Raw genomic sequence first — 21,461 nt, 5'->3', positions numbered from 1 at the left:
GCATGAATTCTTTTTTTTTCACTTGCTCGAATAGTTATTAGTGAAATGACCATAAGACTATTGATTTTCAAATTCAGGAGAGAGTTACTGTTTACTATCCCTGTTTTAGCAGGACAAGACAGCAACAGGGAGAGCAAAGCGAGAAGGAAATGTGAGATAGATGACAATGCAGACAGACAGTATATAAAAGAGGAAAAAAGGTAAGTGATAGACCACTCACAGAGACAGAAATACATTAAGGTATTCAAGACGACGTTAAAGTAACAAAATCAACGCATTTTGCTTTCATGACTAAGTCTGTAAATGTAGCCTTTAACAACTTACTTGAATTAAGTGAAATATTTCCTCCCACCTCTCAAAAATATGTGGCAAGTGGCTTGGCTAAAATAAATTGCCCCAGGTGTGAATGTTTGTGTGCATGGTGCCTTGGTGATGGTGTCCATGGTGATGGACAGGCATCCCATTCAGGGTGTATTCCTGCTTCATGCACAGTGTTCCTGGGATAGACTCCAGATCTAACACTACCCATACCAGGATAAAGCAGTTACAGAAAATGATTGAATGTTTATAAATTTATATTAATGATTATAGTGCAAGAACTCAGCTATGCTTGCAGTTCACATAAAGCAATGGTGGGTAAGCTTCACTCTCCCCTGAGCTCCCTCTCCCTTTTTTACCCCTGTGTAACTGTCATTTGTGGTCACTTATTCATTAAGACACTTCCTAATCACACATAAATGATTTTGGCAAAAAATGTTGGGTCTTGTTCAGTAAGTTAAAATACTGATAAGCCCAGTAGCCAGTCTGTCACACCTAGAATTTGCTTACTGCAACTTAAAATACTCTTATGTCACAGTTGGTGCATTTTTAGGGACCATTGGTTCGGCATGTGCAGCCCCCAGGGAACAGGCTTAGAAGTTTTAACTCCAGATTTCCACTGACTGCTGCTGTAATACAAGATTTATTTCTTTAGTTTAATTTTTTGAATATTGTTTTGATTTGGTTCAACATTTGAAATCATACATAATTTTTGTGTTGACAGACAGTGATGAAACTGACACAGGCAATAACAAATGACAGAGAAAGGAAAAATAAAAATAAACAATAGCTGTATACACCAATCAGCCATAACATTAAAACCACCTGTCTAATATTGTCTAGGTCCCCTTTGTGCCACCAAAACAGCCCTGACCCATTGAGGCATGGACTCCACAAGACCTCTGAAGGTGTGCTGTGGTATCTGGTACCAAGATGTTAGCAGCAGATCCTTTAAATCCTGTAAGTTGCGAGGTGGGGTCTCCAAGGATTGGACTTACAGTTGCTCATTCTGACTGAGATCTGGGAAATTTGGAGGCCAATGTCTGCAACAATGTTTAGGTAGGTTGTACGTGGCAAAGTAACATTGATATGAATGCCAGGACCCAAGGTTTCCCAGCAGAATATTGCACAGAGCATCACACTGCCTCTGCTGGCTTGCGTTCTTCCCATAGTACATCCTGGTGACATCTCTTCCCCGGGTACGCACATGCATCTGGCTGTCCACATGATGTAAAAGAAAATGTGATTCATCAGACCAGGCCACCTTCTTTCATTCCTCCATGGTCTAGTTTTGATGCTCACGTGCCCATTGTAGGTGCTTTCGGCGGTGGACAAGGGTCAGCTTGGGCACTCTGACCGGTCTGCGGCTACGCAGCCCTATATGCAGCAAGCTGTGATGCACTGTGTGTTCTGACACCTTTCTATCATAGCCAGCATTAACTTTCAGCAAACTGTGCTACAGTAGCTCTTCTGTGGGATCGGACCAGACGGGCTAACCTTCACTCCCCACGTGCATCAGTGAACCTTGGAAGGCCATGACCCTGTCGCTGGTTCACCGGTTGTCCTTCCTTGGACCACTTTTGATAGGTACTAACCAATGCATACCAAGAACACCCCACCTGCCATTTTGAAGATGCTCTGACCCAGTCATCTAGCCATCACACGTCAAAGTCACTCAAACACTCAGTCACTTGCTGCCTAATATATATATTACAGGTGCCATTGTAATGAGATAATCAGTGTTATTCACTTCACATGTCAGTGGTTTTAATGTTATGGCTGATCGTTGTAAGTGCTCTGCATTAACAGTGCACTGCAGAGATTAAGCATGAGCTTGCGAAACTCTGAGACTGATGTCCACACCTACTTAAATTTTCATTCACAGCTTGTGTTTTCAATTCTTACACTAGTCTTTACATAGAAGGACAAAACAGGCCAAAGTTAAAACTGTAAAATGCTGTATGTCCAGATCCATCTTTATTTGTGTTACATGACGATTAATTGTGCTAATTCCCTTGACATTTGTGATTATGAGATAATAGTCCTTTGTTTAATCATCTAGTGTGCACACAGTTGTGACAAAATGAAATCTGTCAGTATTGTAAACATCATGAAGCTTAAAGCTGCTGATGAGTAGAGGGTAGCGTGCAGGAGAAATTCAGATCTCTATCATTCTGTTAGGTTTCCTCCCACTGCAGCACTGCAGGAAACACAATGCCAACTGCCAAGGCAAAATTCATCTAGTGTTCAAAGTGGACAATTATGAATTTCCGATTATTTTAAAATGCTCTGAAGCTTTTTTTTCTGGAATGTGTTAGCTTCAGTCCCTGTCCTCTGCCTAAACCCCACAGCAGTAAATATACACACAGGTCACCAAGTCTGATATGGGGAGCAATGAATAAGAAAGAAATCAAATCATGAGACAGAAGAAAGGTCATCGACATAAAAAACCCGTTGCCCTCAGATGAATGACAGGCTTCCAGTTTTGATATCAGATAGAAATGAGACAGAGGAAAAAGTGAGTGAGAGAAATAGTGTGTGTAATTTAGGCCTAATTGAATATGGTGTTGCCTGTAATGACTTCAGTGCACACCATCTACTTTGTCTTTTTGCCTCATCCTTTTTCCTATCTTATTTGATTCATGTGAATCTGTAACAGTCTCTAGATTTAGTTTGGGTCCAAAATGAATAGATGTTAATTATTGTTCCTTTAATTGCTAATCTGCCATTGGATATTGTTATAGCCTTGCTAATATCACTTGTAAAGCTGTTTTAGTTAACATTACAGGCCAAACATTTACTTGTCAGATTCTGGTAAGTCACTAATGACATATGAACATAAAAAGAGTGCCCTTACCTAAACTGTTTACACATATGCCATTTTCTACATCTTTGTGCATCAAGATAATACATTGTGCAACATTAATTTTAATGTGTAGCAATCTTGGCAGTAAGCCACTCAGAGAACACTGCAGACCTTCGGGGCAAGAGCGCACGCGAGCTCTTTATTTGGGTTCATGAACTTGGCATGGTAATCAGCAACATACGGTAAGAATTTTCTCAAAACAAATAATTTTGCAGATTTCCCGCTTACTCACTTTTTTCTGTTTGGCCTTGGCTTTACTCTGTTCACAGCCACACAGATACACACCCAGCTTACCTCCCAGACAGAGGGAGAAATCACATGAATATATGTGGGACAAAAGGGCTCAGGTGTTCCAGGTTAGTCATTACCCCTCGAGCTTGTCCTCAAATACCTCTCTCCCAGTGCAGACCCATGCTAAATCACACCCCACCAGCTACATAGTGATTTGTTGGATGCAGATTTGTGCTGCAGGTTTTGAAGTCTACTTCAGAGAAAGAATAGCTACTTATCTGATTTTCTCATCTACTACACAAAGAACCACTGTTTCACCCTTTGGGGGTTAAAGTTTGCTAAATGACCCTGTAGAAATATTGAACACATCAAAAAAAAAAAAAAAGTCTTTTTTTTTGGGCTCGGACTGAGCTCTAATGATAATATTTACTGCCAGGTTCTCTCTTCCAGTTTCTTAAATACTGTGTTCACAGAATGGCTTCAAGTGTGAACCATCTCTTATGGACCAATTTTGATGATCAAATAAATGCAGTTTTTATGATCTTAAATTCCATTTAATTTTGTTATTAGAACAGCAGATAACACATCTACTGCCAATTTTTAGTAGAGGATATGTTTCTCAAAATAGATGCTTTCTTTAACCCCAAATGCACTACAGTATCAAAGTGTGCCAAATTCCTCTGGGGAATTATAATGAATCCAGACGTCATTGCAAATCTCATGATATCTGGAACTGTTGATGCAAACCTCTTGCTATCATGTAAACTGTACAGCCTCCTTCAAAGCATAGAAAACTTATCATTGTGTGTTTTCAAACTACTGGAGGATTGAGGAGAATGTTAAGTGCTCAACTCTGGTACACAACTATGTAGATGCCAGATTGGCTGCTGTGTTGCATAGCGACATGGAGAAGATGGAGCATCACAATATACTGGTGTAGAAATTTAGAATAAGAATAAAGCAAGGAGGACTGATTAAGATACAGGAATTTAAATAAAAATAGAAGCATAACAATGAAAACACACTAGTCACTTCACTAGTTCACTAGTATGGTGTATTATGGTGTAAGTGATTTATTTGTTCAATGATATGCGAACTGCAAATATACTCATGACATTTGCTTCTTTACTGCACCTTTTTACATGTTATTGTAGAGATAAATTTCTAAAGGTAGAGATGCACCTTTCTAAAAATCAGAATTGCTGACTGTTATTTATGAACTGTCTTTACCACTATGCTATTCCTGTTAACCTTCAAATGTTTAAATGAGGCACTAAATCAGGTTCAAGACCACTTCCCACGTGCTACTGAGAAAATGGTATCCATATCCTTGCCTCCTTTGTTCATCTATCTCTGCTGACCTCTTGGTCAGCAGGATCATCATTCTATGTCATGGTGACTAATGAACATTGATAGCCTTCCAGGAGGACACTGGGTACTCCCTGGAGCATGCTGAGGAGACAGCAATCAATAGACACTGCTTAATAACTGTCCCGCTCTTCAACTACACAAGCTGATGACTGTTTGGACAATCCAACAGTCCCTCACAGATTCTTTTTCCCTTTTCCCTTATATGGCAACCAGGCTGAATGATCTATAATTTATGTATTGTACATTTATTTTAAAATAGCGTGTATATTAGTGTGGGTTCCTCATCTCTGGCACACTATCTAGATTTAATTAAACCACAGTGTACTCTTCAATAAGGGTAAAACTTGTACAAACTATAGTTCCTATCCTCCAAAAATGGGATTACAAAATACTTATTACTTCTCTGAATGTGTGTGAATGTGTGTGAACATGGTGACTTGTGTCCCATCCGTGGTGTATTCCTTATTGCCTTATGTCCTGCCCCAATTTACCATGACCCTGACCAGGATATAGTGGTTTTTGAAGATGAATGACTGACTGAATGAATGATTACAGTGTTGACTCCTTTGCAATATTGAATCCATTCATCTCAGTGCAGCTAATGCAGAGACTGAAACTAGTCTCTTCTCAGTAAGGAAGCCTAATGCACTTTTCTGGCAAACCTGTAAAAACATATAATAATAATGTATAACAGGGGTTCCCAAATGTTTTGGCAAAACAAGCCAAAGTAGACATTATGAATTTTCTGCAACTCCCAGCCTTGACACCCCCCAACACACACACACAAAACCTTTTTTTTTTTTAATTCCAGATTTATAATTTAGGACTACTGTAACATTCGAACATTTTATTATGTTCGTAACATATATGTGTAACATAAGTGACTAAATACCAAAGGAATATTCCTTGCACTGACATACCAGTCCAGTGGGAAGTGTTGTGTCGTTATAGGAAAATATTCAAGGCTGGGGTGGTGTGACATGGTCTGATGTGAAGCAGAGGAGCCTGGTTTATACGTGACATATGACTTTGTGTGCGCATGCAGAAGCAGAGACAACACGAGCGACGTAGTTCACACGCTCGTTTGGATATGTACATCTGGAGGATTAAATGTGGCATTCACTATACTCCTGGACAAAAAAATGGGCCAAGCCCAAAATGGCAAAATATTAAGCTTTTAATGGCCTTAACAACAAATCATTGGTCAGAAGATTAGCAAGAATTAAACAAATAGATACTTAGTATAGGATAGCTTTTCCCTTTGATTTCTTTAAATGTTTAAGCCTTGTGGCCCTGATGGGCTGCATCAGGTGTGGCAGATAACCAAAAAGTGATTAATCTTTTAAGAAAAAAAAAAACATCCCAGAAGATATTTTTGGAACATTTTGTACACCCAGACACGTGTTAGTTTGAATTTTACATTAAACATTTTAATCATTATCATGATTTTACCTTTGCATACAAGAAGACTATATAAGTGAATTTCCCTGTTTCTAGCTTTTCCCCAAACAAACAGTTACTGCAGCAAAAGTAAACCAGCAAATGGTGGCACAGGAGCTCTCAGGAGTGCATTTGTGTAATTCTTGCTAATTTCCTGACTAATGCTTTGTTGTGAAGACCATTAAAAGCTTAATATTTGCCATTTTGGACTTGGCCTATTTTTTTTGCCCAAGAGTGTAGATGGCACATCAGAGCCAAAACATCTCAGTCTATCAGGTTTCCAAATCACACTGTAAAATGTTTACTGATTTCATGCTCAGCGATGTTAAACTGTTTCATTTTACAACTTTCTGCCGTTGTAGTGCTTGTTGTCATGAGCTGTGCCTTGAATCCAGAACTCTGACCTGACACTTGAAAGTATTTACTTGAAAATTTAGAAAATCTAGACCAAAAAACAGATCTTTGTGTAGGTTGGAAGACTGCATGAGATATTTTAAAGTGCAAACACTAACTGTAACAGGAAAACAGGTTACTGTTAGTGCTCATGGTCTAGAATTGTAAATAAGTATGCGATATAAAATTTAAAAAAAAATGTATCACTGAATTCCTACGAAATACATTAATTAATAATTAATCATTACTGTATTTATTTAATAATGAATTAAACAAAATTTTTTATTTAATTTTAATAGATTTACGTGTGTGCACGACAGTAGGCATTCCTGTTCCTTTTAAGAGGAACATATTTAAAATACAAAGATCCTAGTTTCTTGTCAGATCAAATAACCGCTGAGATTACATCTTATAGGAATTGTTTACCTCAAAAATGCTATAATTTGTAGATGTGCTCAGTGCTCAGTGTTATTAAGGACTGCTTGTCCTTCACACTGCATCATAACTGTCACATGATGTTAGCACATAATCCGAAACAGATTCATTTTATTTGCCAGGTACACTTACATGTGCTAGGAATTTGTCTTGGTGGAATTGGTGTTTCATAGATGGACAAAGTATACAAATAAAAAATAATGGTGTAAAATGATACAATACCAAATAATACAAACTATTTAACTGCACAGACAATACAACAATGTAGATACAGCCATACAAATAACATAGTCTATACAAATAATACAATTAATACAAAGACAGCAAAAAACCAAAACAAATACGTATGTAAAATGTAAATATGGGAAGGTTGAGATAGTAATTGACACCGGCATGCCGATAGCCTTGAGTTCTCTATATAAAACTGTATCAATGACATCAAGTTTTGGTTGTAAGCAATCAAATTTACGTAAGAATCTAACATTGTGTTTGTGTCTGTAGTGTTAAGCATTTGTGCCCTGGGCCACTAGCAAAGCTTGTTCAGAGTTAAAAGATGTAATAAAACAGTTTTGTTATTATTATCCACTTTTTATCCATTTCTATCCACTGCTGTTTTCATTATTCATTGCTCTACTTCAGAAAGTCAACCAGTACAGTCTGAAACTGAGTGACTAACTCACTTAGCTGACAGTCCACTACTAATCTAAGCAATCTATACAGCAGTTTCTTGGCCTCTGCAATGACTGCCTGGAAATGGGCTTTATTGAATAAATAGAACAAGCCAAGGAAATGAAAATAGAGATCTGGGAAATAAATTGTTTTGTAATTGCAAACTATCCAACAGCTGATTGCCCCTCCACGTGTGTATATGCTTTCACAGTGATCTGAGCTGTCTTCTACACACGCCATTTGCTATAGTGAAGAGAGGTCAGGGAACATGGAGCTGATAAATGAAACAACTGCTGTTTAACTGGAACAGGTGTACACATGTGGCCAGGGCCAAACACACAGCCTCTATTACCTCTGTCAGCACAACAGCCCCTGTACATGTATGTGTGTCTATGTGGTAGAACTGTTTGATTCAGGCTAATTAGTAAAGGCTTGTGTTTGTCACAGACTCTGTGTATGTGTGTGTGTTTGTGTGTGTGTATATAAACGCATGAGCGAAGCAAAATAGAGTTTTATGTAAGACACACACCAATTTCCTTGCACTAAGCTTTTTCTCTATCCCTTGTGACACTGAATTTTTAGCATGCATTTTGTTAGTGACTATCCCGAGCTTTCCAGTATTGAGGATGCTCACACAGAAGCTGAAATAGATATTATAAAAAGTCTGTATGCATTTTAGAGACTTTCTAATCAGCACACAATTCTTAAAGGGAAATTGGTGAGCTAAACAGCAATAAACTAAATATTATTTACAATTCTTTTCATGGGACATGATGGGTGTTTCTGCCTTGAGCAATTTATTTGCTGAAAAACCTAAACTCAGTTATGCAAGTTTGTAGCATGTCAAGTTTGAAATGAAGAGAAGAAGGATGTTTTTTTTGTTGTTGTTTTTTAATATTGTGAAGTCATTTCTTATTAAGTGCTTTGAAATCAAAACACTGTGTGAGCAACATCCTAACAACATAGTGATACAATCCATTATTACAGTATACATTTTTAGAACAGAACATGAACATTATTCCCCAATGTTGCGTGCTAACCTTTGTAGAACCTGGTGAATACCAACTAAATGTTCTAATAGCATTCTCTCTTAGCTGGTCTAGATGTTAAGCAGAATCCATTGGCAAACAGAGCATAACAAGATTATTAAGTCATTAAGTCATTTTCATAATTTCTGACTGGAACTTAGGAACATTTATAAACATTATGTAAGGAATAAAACAGCACAGGCCATGCTTTAATCATTCTCTCACTAGCCTCTATCCCATGAAGACTCTGCTGTAGTCTTACAACTGAGACTCCTTCTATAAATGTTAAACTTCTCCTAATAGAAAACTTAACCACATTATTGAATATTTTAAAACACATCTTTCAAATCCAGTTATTCTTAGTCTTTGATTATGCGGAACATCTGCCATACAAGCCCCTGTGAATGAGCTGTTCCTATAGAAACAAAAACGTATTTCAACGATCACATTAATACAAAGCTGTGATTTGTATTACAGCCAGAATTATTGTCAGAGTTGCTGACAGAAAACTTCTCAACACCTTCTGACCTATTTGAGATTTGAGAATTCAACACCATGGTCTCAGAAAATGTAGACAAATGACAGAGCAGACATTCTTGGGAACAAATGTTCCTACAAGCGTAACATTCAGAAAACATTTTGTTAATCTAAAATATGTGATTAAATTTCTTTGCCCTATCCATAATGTGTACTATTTGTTGTGTTGTTTTGATGTTATATAATGGCTTACCCTGCATTTATGGTAATTATTGGTAATGATATGAAATTTTTGAGAGGATTGTACAATAGCTGGGGTGATCAATAACAATCATACCTACATGTGTATTTCAATGCACTTAATATGAAAAGACCTCACAATATCAGCAGAACAAAATGCCATCTCCATCTTCTTCTTAATTCAGACCAGGCATAAACTGTGTTTAGGTTTAACAGCAGATGAAGTACTCAAAGCAGAAACACCCATCATGTCCCATGAGCAGAAATGCAAATAATGTCTGTCACATTGTGCTCTCCTTAGTTCTGTACGACACTACCAGAATTTATTATGTTTTCTTGCGAAGATACTCAGGTAAATCATTAAGCAGGAGCACCAAATAGAAATTCATCATTCAAATCCTGCTCAACCATTTTGTTTGTGGAAAGGTGGTACAACTTTAGGTGGTAGACAGCTTACAAATATATTGCCTCAATGCCACACATTTGATATTTAACTTGCTGATTCTTTTACTCAGTATGATCTTTGAATGCTATTCATGGCTGCTCACTGCTAATTATTTATTATGTACACACTGAGAATGGACATTTATGCTGTATTGTCATTGAGGAAACATCAAATCACAATAAATAGCCCACTGAATGTCTCTTGATGACAACATTATTGCCAACTGGCATTATTATATTGCATGTCATAATAACAGTCTACATGGCTCATGACTAGTTCACCCACCCTTCCATTTCCAATGGTCATTAGGAACCAATCAGCTCAGAGAGTTTAGCTGAACTACTCATTAAGAGCCAATCAGTCAAGTGTGTTTAGTCGTGCCACCCACGGACTGTGCTGAATGTGGAGTCTGATTAGTCATTGCTGCATCATCCTTCACTCTTTTAAAAAGTAAGTAAGAGGACAATGTGGCCTCACCAAATTCTAAATGTGACATAGCAAGCCTGTACACTTCTCCCAGTGACATTAGCCATAAATACAAGTTGCAGCTGCTAATGAATACAGTTCAGTGACAGTAGTGACAGCAGCAAATGGTAGCAATGTGAGTGCACATCTGTAAACATATGGACTGTGAATAGGTTTTCAGGTTTAAGGTATGATTCATGGCCTACAAGTCTGAATGACGGTCTGAATGAATTTTTGAGAAAAGTAGTAGACATACACATAGATAACATGCATCAAAATGACTAATAACACACATTATGGCAGGAAAAAATGTGGTATATTCCAGCATTGCTGTGATTCCATGAGTGAGCTCTGATTTGCGTAACCTTAGATCTCTGTGGTATGCTCATTAGTTTGAATGCTCTATTAGATTTAGTCTTTTGTGTAGTGTAGAATTGTGTTATGTGTTTATTTGTGTTGTATACCAGAATTTTTTTATTAATATTGTGTTTTCCATTTTTTGGAGCCTGTCTGTTTTACAAATGTTTGCATTTTCTGTGACCTGTTACTGTGCTCTAAGTGTGAGTTGCCAATAAAAGAACAAGTGCATTGTTTTAACAATGCTTCCTGTTTATGCTTCTTCCTCACTGACACCACAATGTCATATATAGGGAACTGTGCAATTTACACTGGAAGCAGAAAGTGTATGAGAGCCATGCATTACTGATTTACCTGTGGTATGATGGTGAAGAAGAAACCGTTTACGTATCAGCTGGGTCTAGTTTTGATGAGTGTTTGGGGGCATTTCCCACAGAGAGGATTTTGGACATTGTGACCTGGTTAGGAGGGATTATTCTGGGATTATCTTCATGACACACTTTTACTACTCTTTTACTCTGGTTATGTGAACCACTTTGTCTTTCTGAGTGGTTGCAGAGCCAAAGGCAAAACTAAAGCAGGTATCACTTTTATGAATTATGAATCTGTCTTATGATTGTTTGTTCGTAGGTGGGTTCCAGAGACACTGTTTGCATGTTATATCTATTACAGATGCAGTAATCTACCTTTATTTGTGGCCGTGTCCTTATCAGATCACTCTCAAATAAAGGTACCAAACTGTACTTTACCTTGTTGCTGGTGTGGTACCATCTTTTGTCCCTTTTATTATGTATCTGGTATCTTTATTACTTTTACCTGGAAAGGTGTATGTGGTGTACCTATAATTAGTGTTTCGAGTTAAACCATAAATGATCCTTAAGATCTAGTTATGTGTTATTAAAGTATAAAAATACATACTAAAAGTACAAAAGATGTACACTTGATGGTACCACCACAGCAACAAGGAAAAGTACAGTTTTCTGAGGGTTGATAGCACTGAGTCTGAACTCCGTGTCTAAATCTGTCATGCCTTTAGACTCCAGATGCTTCAGTAAGAAGACCCCTGCTTACGTTCATTTTATCAAGTATACTGAACAGTGTGCCTTGCTTAGGAGATGTAGTTATAAAACATGGAAATCTTTTCAGCACATACACACACTCCAACACAGAAAAACCCCCAAGAAGCCGGGAGACCTTGCATTGTTCATCAGTATTCCTGTGGCTGCTACGCATTCACACACACAGAGCCCAGCTGCGGGACCTCACACTGTTCATTTGTATTCTTGTGACTGGTTGAGCTGCGCTCAGCACGAGACCGCCCCTCCATTCCCTCTGCACCAGCAGCTCACACCTCCCTAACAAGAACACTTACCACATGCAAGGTGGCAGGCCTCTTCTTCTATCCTGTACAGATGAAATCACCCCAGACAATTCGCAGGCCTCTCATTTGCCCTGTCTCTGTGCCAGATATGGACCACAGAAGCAGCAGTTCCTTTTACCGAGTAATTGTTCCAGCAGCATAATTGCGCTTTAACAAAAGACAGCAGAATGACGAGCTGTTAACATAATGAGCGGCTTTGTCGCCTCCTCTAGCGATCACTTTCTTCGAACCTGGTCCACAAGGATGTGCAGACGACAGAGTTGTTTTTTTTTCCTCATTTTGTGTGAATCTAAAAACTTCATTTGTCCTATTTTCTTTACTACTCTTGCCTAATCGTTTTGTCTAAAGATAAACTCATTTAGTCTTGCACAAAGCCAGTTCATGCAGACATCCCATAGATTATAAGGGCAGATTTGGATGTAAAGGGTCACTGAGCGTACAATAAAACAACAGATCCAAGCATACTATAACTGTTCATAAGGAAACCCCTGTGGGATAACATGCCAGACAGTAACCTGTAAGGCACCATCACTAACTGCGGTACAGTCATGCTGCATGTTTTTGTGCATTTTTTTTTACACTAAGCACTGGTTTTAAAATTATTGGCAAACTAATATGTGCCAAAGCATCTACAGGAGAGAACAACAGCACTGATCCTCAACCTGCATTGTCTAACAAGGTTGATGACTCTTGTAGAGAGCTTTTTAAACACTCCTCCATGCAGAACATTTCAAGCTCTTTTATATTCTTAGCTTTGTGCATTTGGATGCTCTCTTCAGTTCTGACCACAGGTTTTCAACAGGGGTCGAAACCAGAGCCTGAAATAGTCATTGCAAAACACTGATTTTTTTTGTGCTTTCAACAACTTCTATGTTGATTTGGTTGTGTGTTTAGGATCCTTATCTTGTTGAAACATTATTCTATTGCCAACTCGTAACCACGTAGCAGAGGCAACAAATTTTCGAGCTAAAACATCCTGTTACTTAGAGGCATTTACTATGCCATTAATCTGACAAGAGCCCATGGACCACTAGCCACAAAACAGCCTCAAAACATCAGTAATCTACATTCATATTTAACAGTGGATGTGCAAGCACCATAAATCACCATACATTTTCATTTGATCAAGAAGAACCCTGAGAAACAACTAAATCATGGAATTCTGAAACTGTGATTGGGTAGTTCTTCACCTCCATTATCATCCACCTCACTGTGGTTGGGCAGTACACACATGCACCCAATTCCTGCCAAAGTTTCAAACTATCCAAACAAATTATTATAGATCTGTTTAAAGACATTTATGTGACTTTGTGCTCATTTTAAACTGCTTGTGGATTTTTTTTCCTTACCAGACGTACAGCCATCTCTCTCTTTTGTGCTTAAAGCCCCACAAGGTAATGGATGACAGAGGCATTTTACATATGTCCAACCTCATATATAAATCTTATAAATCATTTTTATAAGTCTTAATTATTTTGTCACATTTCTTTGTGAGGGAAAATACAATTATTTCAAAAAGAAATTATGAGAATATTTTTATTAAATGAAAGATAAGTAGTTTTTCCAATTGCTGAGTAAAATTCTTGAACCACAGTGTATAATATATATCTTATATATAACATCCTGCCCTTTCTCTTAAAGGATGCTTGTACTTCTGGACCCTACTTTAAATAACTGTGACTTACAATCCCCAATCCTAATACTAACATTTGTAAGATTTCCTACAATCTGATTTGTGATAACTGTTATAAATCTACAGGTGTGAAACCATGTTAATTTGAATGTCTAGCAGGATACCTTTAAAAACACTAACACATGCATTCATGAGAGACAACATCCTTTAAACATCCTTTAACAATCAAAAGTTTGAACAAATCCCAAATCACAGTTTTGTTAAGAATATTCTGAGGTGGATTCTGTCCAGAGCGAATCCCAAGATCAGTGGTCACCAGAGAGGAATACACCCTGGATGGGATGTCAGTCCATCACAGAGCACCAAACATATGCACATTTTTTCACACCTAGGCAATTTAGATTAGCCACTCTAACAACAGGCATGTTTTTATCAAAGTGGGAGGAAACCAGTGAACCCAGAAGAAACCCACATCTGGACTCAAGGAGAATGTGAAACTCCACACTGTCAGTAACCTGAGCACAGGATCAATGCAGGGATCCTAGAGCTATGAGGCAGCAACTCCACTCACTGTGCAAGCATGCCACGCTGTTCTGTAAACCATAGACAGCATTGAGCTATACCACTAATGCTAGAAGTGTGAATGGTATTATATTGATCATGGTGTGGATTCCCAGTGACTTCGTGATATACTTGTGTAATGCATGCTGGGGATTGTAGTGATGGACCACTGATGGATGTAAACATGACTGTGATAAAAAATTATAAACAACATTTTAAATGCTTATTTAATGAATGATCCTTTAAACAATTTTGCAAAACAATATTCAGTGTTTTCTTTTCAGTGATTTTTTCCCCCATCATACTCCAAAAAAGCTTTATTGGATCATTTTTATTTTGGGGGTTTAAATATCCTTCTATTCAACCACATACAGTTCTTTATGTATGGACTGCATTTGATCAGGCATGTAAAACATGCTTGTACAACTGTTTCTTGCCTAATACAGAAATAACATGCTTATATGAGTATACATGTATAAACAAAAATAAATACATACATACTGTATATAATTGTATGAGTCAAATTACATATAAAAATACATATTTTGTAACATATAACATAATAATAAAATATAAAATATATAACTGGATATATTTTCCTTGTAAAATATATCAATTTAAATTTACATGTAAAATACACAGGCAAAGTATGTAGCTCAAACACATAGGGAGTTTAGTCTATTATATAAGAAACCAGAGGTTAATTAGCAGTTGGACCAGAGTGTGGGCAGAGTAGAGGAGGGGGAGTAATGACGTTGTCTTCATTAAACATGGTGAGATGTTGCTGTACCAGAATTAATTCATATTCCAGCAAACTCACTAAATGTATGGCTAACAAAATAATTCCATGCTTAAAAGCTTAAAATGCTAAGTAAACATTAGTTAGAGAATTGCAGAAGTAATTAACACCTGTTGCTAGAATTCTAGGAATTATGCTAGGAATTACATAATGACTGCATACACACCAACAGCACAGTGGTAAAAGATTATGTTTGACTTATTGAAGCTATTCTTTCTACCTGTTAGGCCTGGCCTATTATCGTGTAGTAAAAAGAAACTATACAGCATCCTGTTCCTTCACTGAATGCACTGCAATGAGTGGCATGGTGTCATAATCAGGGGTGAAAAAAGTATAGTTATAATTATAGTTATAATTTAGTTAGTTAGTTATAATTAGGTGAAAGTATAGATAATATGTCAAACTCTTACTCAGTTCAAAGTGGAAGTATTCAGCCAAAAATGCATTTTAAAAACAAGTAAACAGGTTTCTACTTTTAAATGTATTTTAAAAATTTTAAAAGTAAATTATTTTAACTGATGAAATTAAGTTAATGTCACATCTTCATGTGAAAAGTAACTTTTATTACTTTATAACTGATATAAACTACACCATTTTGCCCTAAAACACCAATTAATCTTGTTTGCTGGTCATGTGCATGACTAACGCTACATACTTTGACAGAAGTAATGTAGCATGTAAATAACCAATATTTGCCTTTAATAACTTAATAAAATATCGCCAGTTAACATTAACAAATGAGCAAAACCTGCCTCAGCACACTTTTTCAAATTAGACAGACTTCATGACTTTTTTTTCATGGAAATCCAATGAAGTAAGACTACAAGTATTCAATTTCAATAATACTCAAATAAAGTATAAATACCCTAAAATAATAATACTTAAGTATAGTAGCCAAGGCCCTTTTATTAACATCTGTCTCAAGTGATGTGTTTTCGGACAGCCGAGAAAGCATAGCCGTTTACATCTGGCATTTTGAATGCGTCTCTAGTGACCACCTGTAATTGGATTTCATACATTATATCCACTGGAGGAAGGGTGTTGTGCACAGTTATTATGTCAGTCTTCCTTTACATTTGTTTTCAGGCAGAAATGTCCTGTGAATCCTATCTCATGTACCTGTACTGGCTCTTTAAAATGCAGCAGCGGCTCGTGACCATAGAGTTTGGGTGGGCAGGCTGACATTAGTAACGACATGGCGTCAAACAAAATTAAATTGTGAGCTATCACACTTGTCTTGCTATGCTATAGGCTACTATGTAGTATACTTTTACAGTAACCATGTAATAGGTAGTTGTGAGTTGACAGTCATTCAGCATATAGTCTAGCAGCTAGTTTTGAGTGATTTTTGTTGTAGGTTCGTTCAACTGTGTTTGAGATAATATCATTAACCAGAGTTGACAAGTTTCAGCAAAATTTCCAGTTCAACTACACCTCAAGAGACGTTTCTTCTTTTTCTCTGCCTTTGAGTGGGAAACAAGTATTTCACACGTATTTCTAATGTACAGACATTATTCACTATATAATCCCCCTTTCCCTCTCTCAGTCTTTGCAGTATTTCATAGATATGGTTCTATTCATCATAGACATACTGTCTGCCCTTACACTTTGCCATTTTGCATAATTACATATAATTCAGATTATTTTCTTAAAAAAAACAAGATGGTATCTTGGCATCTTTGAACTAGCCCAATTGTAGGTGCAATAATAACCTTATGGGAAGCTAAGTGGGCCTGCTGAGCATGTTGCCCTGCAATTAAGCAACATCTACAAACGTGAGCAAATCAATGGAAAATCAGTTTAGTCAAATAATTTTTTAAATCATTGGTGATTGAAAAGAAGTCATTAGTATTTCAATGGAATTTTAAAAGTATGGCATTGTGAATGGGGACTTTATGAAGATTAATATTTGTAGAATGGATCATATAAATGGTGGGGCTCTGCCCCTCCTGCCTCTATGGACAAGCCACCACTGTTCAGATGTTTCGATCTACTTATGGGAAGATGAGACGGGAGATGAGATGACAAAAGAAGCTACGAAAAGCAGCTACTTTCATCTGCTAGCATCACCTGTACCCATTAACCTAATGGTGGACAACTCTACGGTTCAGTGCGATTTCCAATCATTCTCACAATGATTATATATTTTCCAGCTAGGGCAATGATGCAGTTGAATTAGGTGGTCCTTCGTTATTATCTGGGATGCAGAGAGATGCTTTTGGGTTCACACTACAAAAGGTATGTGGTCGTATGTGTCCCAAACCACCTCCAAAGGTGGTTTGAGTGACAATGCATCTCTGATACACACTGGACCTCCACACCTGTACTTAGAGCTGTCCCATGATATATGTTTAATGCTAGGTGTGAACAGGGCCAAAGTACAATTACTCAAGTATTTTCCACCCCTGGTCATAACCAGAAATGAATTTTTATGAATTAAATGTATTGCAAATATACATTCACAACCCTTGAACTTGCACTCCTAAGAGTGCAAAGAGCAGCTGAGAATAAGACAAGCTACAGATCACAGATTCCACTTCATCAAGCACTTCAATATCACTATTATTATCATGATTAGTCAACAATCAATCAAACAATCAAAAAAATTTCAAAATTTCAAATCACCCAGCTGAAGCAATTCAGGATTTAGCTCCGTCTGAAAACATTTCGAGAAAATTCAAATCATTTGTCGCAAATACTGGAAAAAGTCCCACTGATGCAAGATGCGTATTGTTGTAAGGTATTTTGATAAAATATTAAAAGTGCTTTTAATACCTGAAAATATAACTAGTTATTTAGTACATCTAACATTAATGTGAACTAAAAGGTAACTTTACTGGCTCTGCAGCTATTGCTTTTATTCAGGTGAATTTTATAAGCTACAGCTGCCAGTGATTTGCTTGAATTAGACTAGTTTCTAAAAATGTATTAATTAAATAATATAGAAACCTCCTCCCCTGGTTTCACATGCATTTGCAAGCTTTTTTGCCATCTGATATGCCAATACACATAGATATATGTTATCTAATACACAAGCAAGAAGATTTGACTCCATCTGGCATTAGTGGGACATGTTTGGGGATGTGCTTGTTTTCACTCCTGTGTGTATGTACTATGCTTATGTCAAGCTTGTAAGGAGAGTATCTCAATGTGAAGTTTATAGGTCACAGAGTAGGGAAAGCATTTTACTGCTATGACAGTGATGGGCCGTATGTGTGTGTGTGTATGGAACATGAAAGAAAGCATGTGTGTAACACTGATTAGACAAGGTGTGCCTAGGGTGGTTGAACAGGTTTTGGGCTCCATGCTCTCACTGCTGCAGAGTGCAGCCCATCCCCAGAGGAAGTGCTCTACCTTGGAGCAAAACATTTCACCCACATCTGCTCAAGTGGTACAAGTGTGGCTCAAAGTGAGCTTTGACACCTTCTGTCTGTTAAGGTTGCTGGTTAGGATAAGCACTAATGAATCTTTCCAACGTACATGGGGAAATACAGGAAATGATGTACAGGCAACTGTGAAAGCTGTGTACATAGAGCAAATAAAGGCCTTTACTACAGATATTGTAGCAGTCGGATGGTTGTTTTACATCCTCTCATATGCCACCTCGAACACTGTGTGAACGAGGGAGTGTGCGTGCACACACCTGTTTTAATGATGAGGACACTTATATAACCCTGTTATTGAAATTCCACTTTGCATTTGGAGTGATGCAGCAAGTTTCTCACTTTTCTCCTAAGGACTAGTGTTATCTCACTGCAGGATTCTTTTTGCCACTGTTTACATACACTTCATGTTTGAAAATAAATTCTCTATTTTTGTCTGGAGTAAATGTGGGTTTTACTGAGTTTGGGGTTTGATTAACTTCACTGAAAATGCAATATACGCTTTCAAAGGAATTTCCATCCACTAAGGGAGTATATGACTGAAATATCTGACGCCATCTTTCAGACTTTCTTAGCACAGGCTTCTTAGCATCTTAAAATGTAGATCAAAAATAGCTTCATTCCATCTTTTATTAACCTAAATTATAGGTTAACACAAACCTTCAGATTTTTCCATGTTGCCTAATTCATACCATTTTTCCAGTTAGGTCTAAATAGGTTAACTTGTAGTAGTAGGCTCAGTTGAGGCATAAATACAGGAATGCATTATAATTAGTATAGAGACAGGACTGATGGTTTTGTGCGCTCCAGATCAGAATTTGTTCACTATTACCCCTACATTAAGATGAGGTTTTGCTGGTATTAGGGACGGACACTGTACATTAGAAGTCGTTGGAGAGATGGACAGGAACTTTAAGATCATGGATAGCACTGATTTGTGCAGGGGGGCTGCCGCGTCCTCATTGCTCTCTACCTGCTTTCCTCAGCGTGACGCCGCGCAGCCTTTCAGCGCCATTGCCGTTTAATGACGGGGTTAATGTGCCGTGATCGAGGCTATTAAACATCACGGCAGGTAATTATAACACACAAACATAATCACATTAGCGTGTCGGCTGATCTGTCTTACGCGCTGTACATGCGCCACAGCTGCGCTTACAGACCCAGCGCGCACAAGGTTATTGACTTAACTTTCTAAACTCCGATGATATCGTGACATTGCTATAGAGGGAAGAAAAGCAACTGAGAAGGCTAAACGGAGCATGGCTATAAGAAAAGCAGGGCTCGTGCATGGAGAGGACAGAATTACAACTCGTCGCTCTGCGCACAATCCGCATCGGCTGCAGCTGGGCTTGTTTACTGGCGTTCTGCATGAACCCTATCAGAGAATACAGACTAAAGAGCGCGCGACTGAAAATGAAGAAAACTCACCTATTACAAGCATCTGGAGCAAACAGAGTCTGATCAGGTCCATTCTCCACAGAGCCATGAGTCCAACAGAGGAGAGAGTTTTAGACTTCAGTGATCGCTCGTCACCACCGCGATCAAAGTTAGACAAACAGAGTGCAGCGGTTTTCAGCGCCGCTTTAACAGTCCGGAACGAGCAGCGACCCAAAGCGCGCGCCAGATGCAGAAACTAGCTCGGATCATGGTTTTCTTCAGCTGTGACGCTGGATGAATGAAAATAGTTGCGCAAAAATGTGGAGCGGTGCAGCCCCACCGACTCGCACCGGATTTCACTAAATCGGAATCAGTTTGGTTTACAAACATGCACACACACACACACACACACATCCACACACAGCTATTAGGACATGGTGCCCAGAGCGTGGAACGTGTCGGCTGTATCCTGAAGTGAGATTGGCGTTGCTGTGTGTGTGTGTGTGTGTGTGTGCGCGCGCGCGCGTGAGCGCAGAGAAAGGGTCAGAGGCGGGAAAACGGATCAAAACACCTGATTAACTACACACACACATCTATCTATCTATCTATCTATCTATCTAACTATCTATCTATCTATCTTGTTCTCTCTAACTTTGTTTGCATGCTGAATCTGAATTTTAGAGTGGTTAGGTGTGGAAAGCATTCACTTGAAATGCCATCTGTGTTTAAAATAAGACAATACAACACCTATTCGTTTGTAACGTTACAGACATTTCAGACATGCATAGTCCCTGTGTGTTGAACAGTGTTCAGCATTTTTTTTTCATATGATCATTCCAAAACTGATGCTCCAAATTAAAAAGAAATATTCATAACTCAGAGCCTGAAAATTCTGAGCTCTGCAACTCTCACCCTCACTGTAAATAAGTCATGAGTGACATTTCCACATTTCCAAGATTGGCAAATCTTTAATCTGTCTCACTCTCACACACATATGCTTGCTTTGTGTACTTGGTGAGTGTCTGTAGAAAAATTTGCAAGAGAAAAAGAGAAATTTGCAGCATTTGACAAACCTAAAGGCACATGTTGCAAATGCCTGGATCTGTTTATAACTTTGTTAGTGAATGTGTACTGAAAACAAGGAGTTAGATATGAATAGATGTGTGTGTGTGAGAGAGAGAAAGAGAGAGAGAGAGAGAGAGGAGAGAATATTTCTTTCTGTCATGCCCCTATATGCCATAGTGCTTTGCACTGTGGGCTGTTTCTTAATAATCATGTTATAATGTCAGTGCTGCAGTTATGGCAGTTATGACAGTATCACCTACAGGGGGAAACTGAGGGGGGCAGTTGGCAGGGGAGAAAGAAGCATAGTAAGTGAAGTCAAGCCGGCAGGGGTTTGGCACAGCCTCCTATCTCACAAACTGCATGTCCGTGGCAACAGGCACACTAATAGCCCATCTGTTGACAGAGAGAGAGAGAGAGAGAGAGAGGCAGAGAGAGAGAAAGAAAGAGAGATGGTGAGAGGATTCAAGTGAGCATTGCTGACTAACTTTAAAATAATATATAGAGTATAGGCATGTCTAATAATGGCT

The 21,461-nt window shown here is 38.1% G+C and overlaps 1 protein-coding gene across 1 annotated transcript in view; it reads right to left on the bottom strand.

Annotated features, from left to right (window-relative positions):
• Nucleotides 1-20,376, bottom strand: part of gfra4a (GDNF family receptor alpha 4a) — an 88,002-nt gene extending 67,626 nt beyond the window's left edge. The window contains exon 1 of the mRNA XM_026933276.3: nucleotides 19,921-20,376. Within this exon, the coding sequence (XP_026789077.3) occupies nucleotides 19,921-19,978 (58 nt within the window). The 5' untranslated portion in view covers nucleotides 19,979-20,376. The remainder of the gene's footprint in view (nucleotides 1-19,920) is intronic.
• Nucleotides 20,377-21,461: the final 1,085 nt, after the last annotated feature.

The sequence above is a fragment of the Pangasianodon hypophthalmus genome, chromosome 3 (assembly GCF_027358585.1).
Source record: "Pangasianodon hypophthalmus isolate fPanHyp1 chromosome 3, fPanHyp1.pri, whole genome shotgun sequence".
Classification (NCBI taxonomy): Eukaryota; Metazoa; Chordata; class Actinopteri; order Siluriformes; family Pangasiidae; genus Pangasianodon; species Pangasianodon hypophthalmus.
Note: the sequence above shows the minus strand (reverse complement) of the source record. Positions and strands in the feature narration are given on the sequence as shown.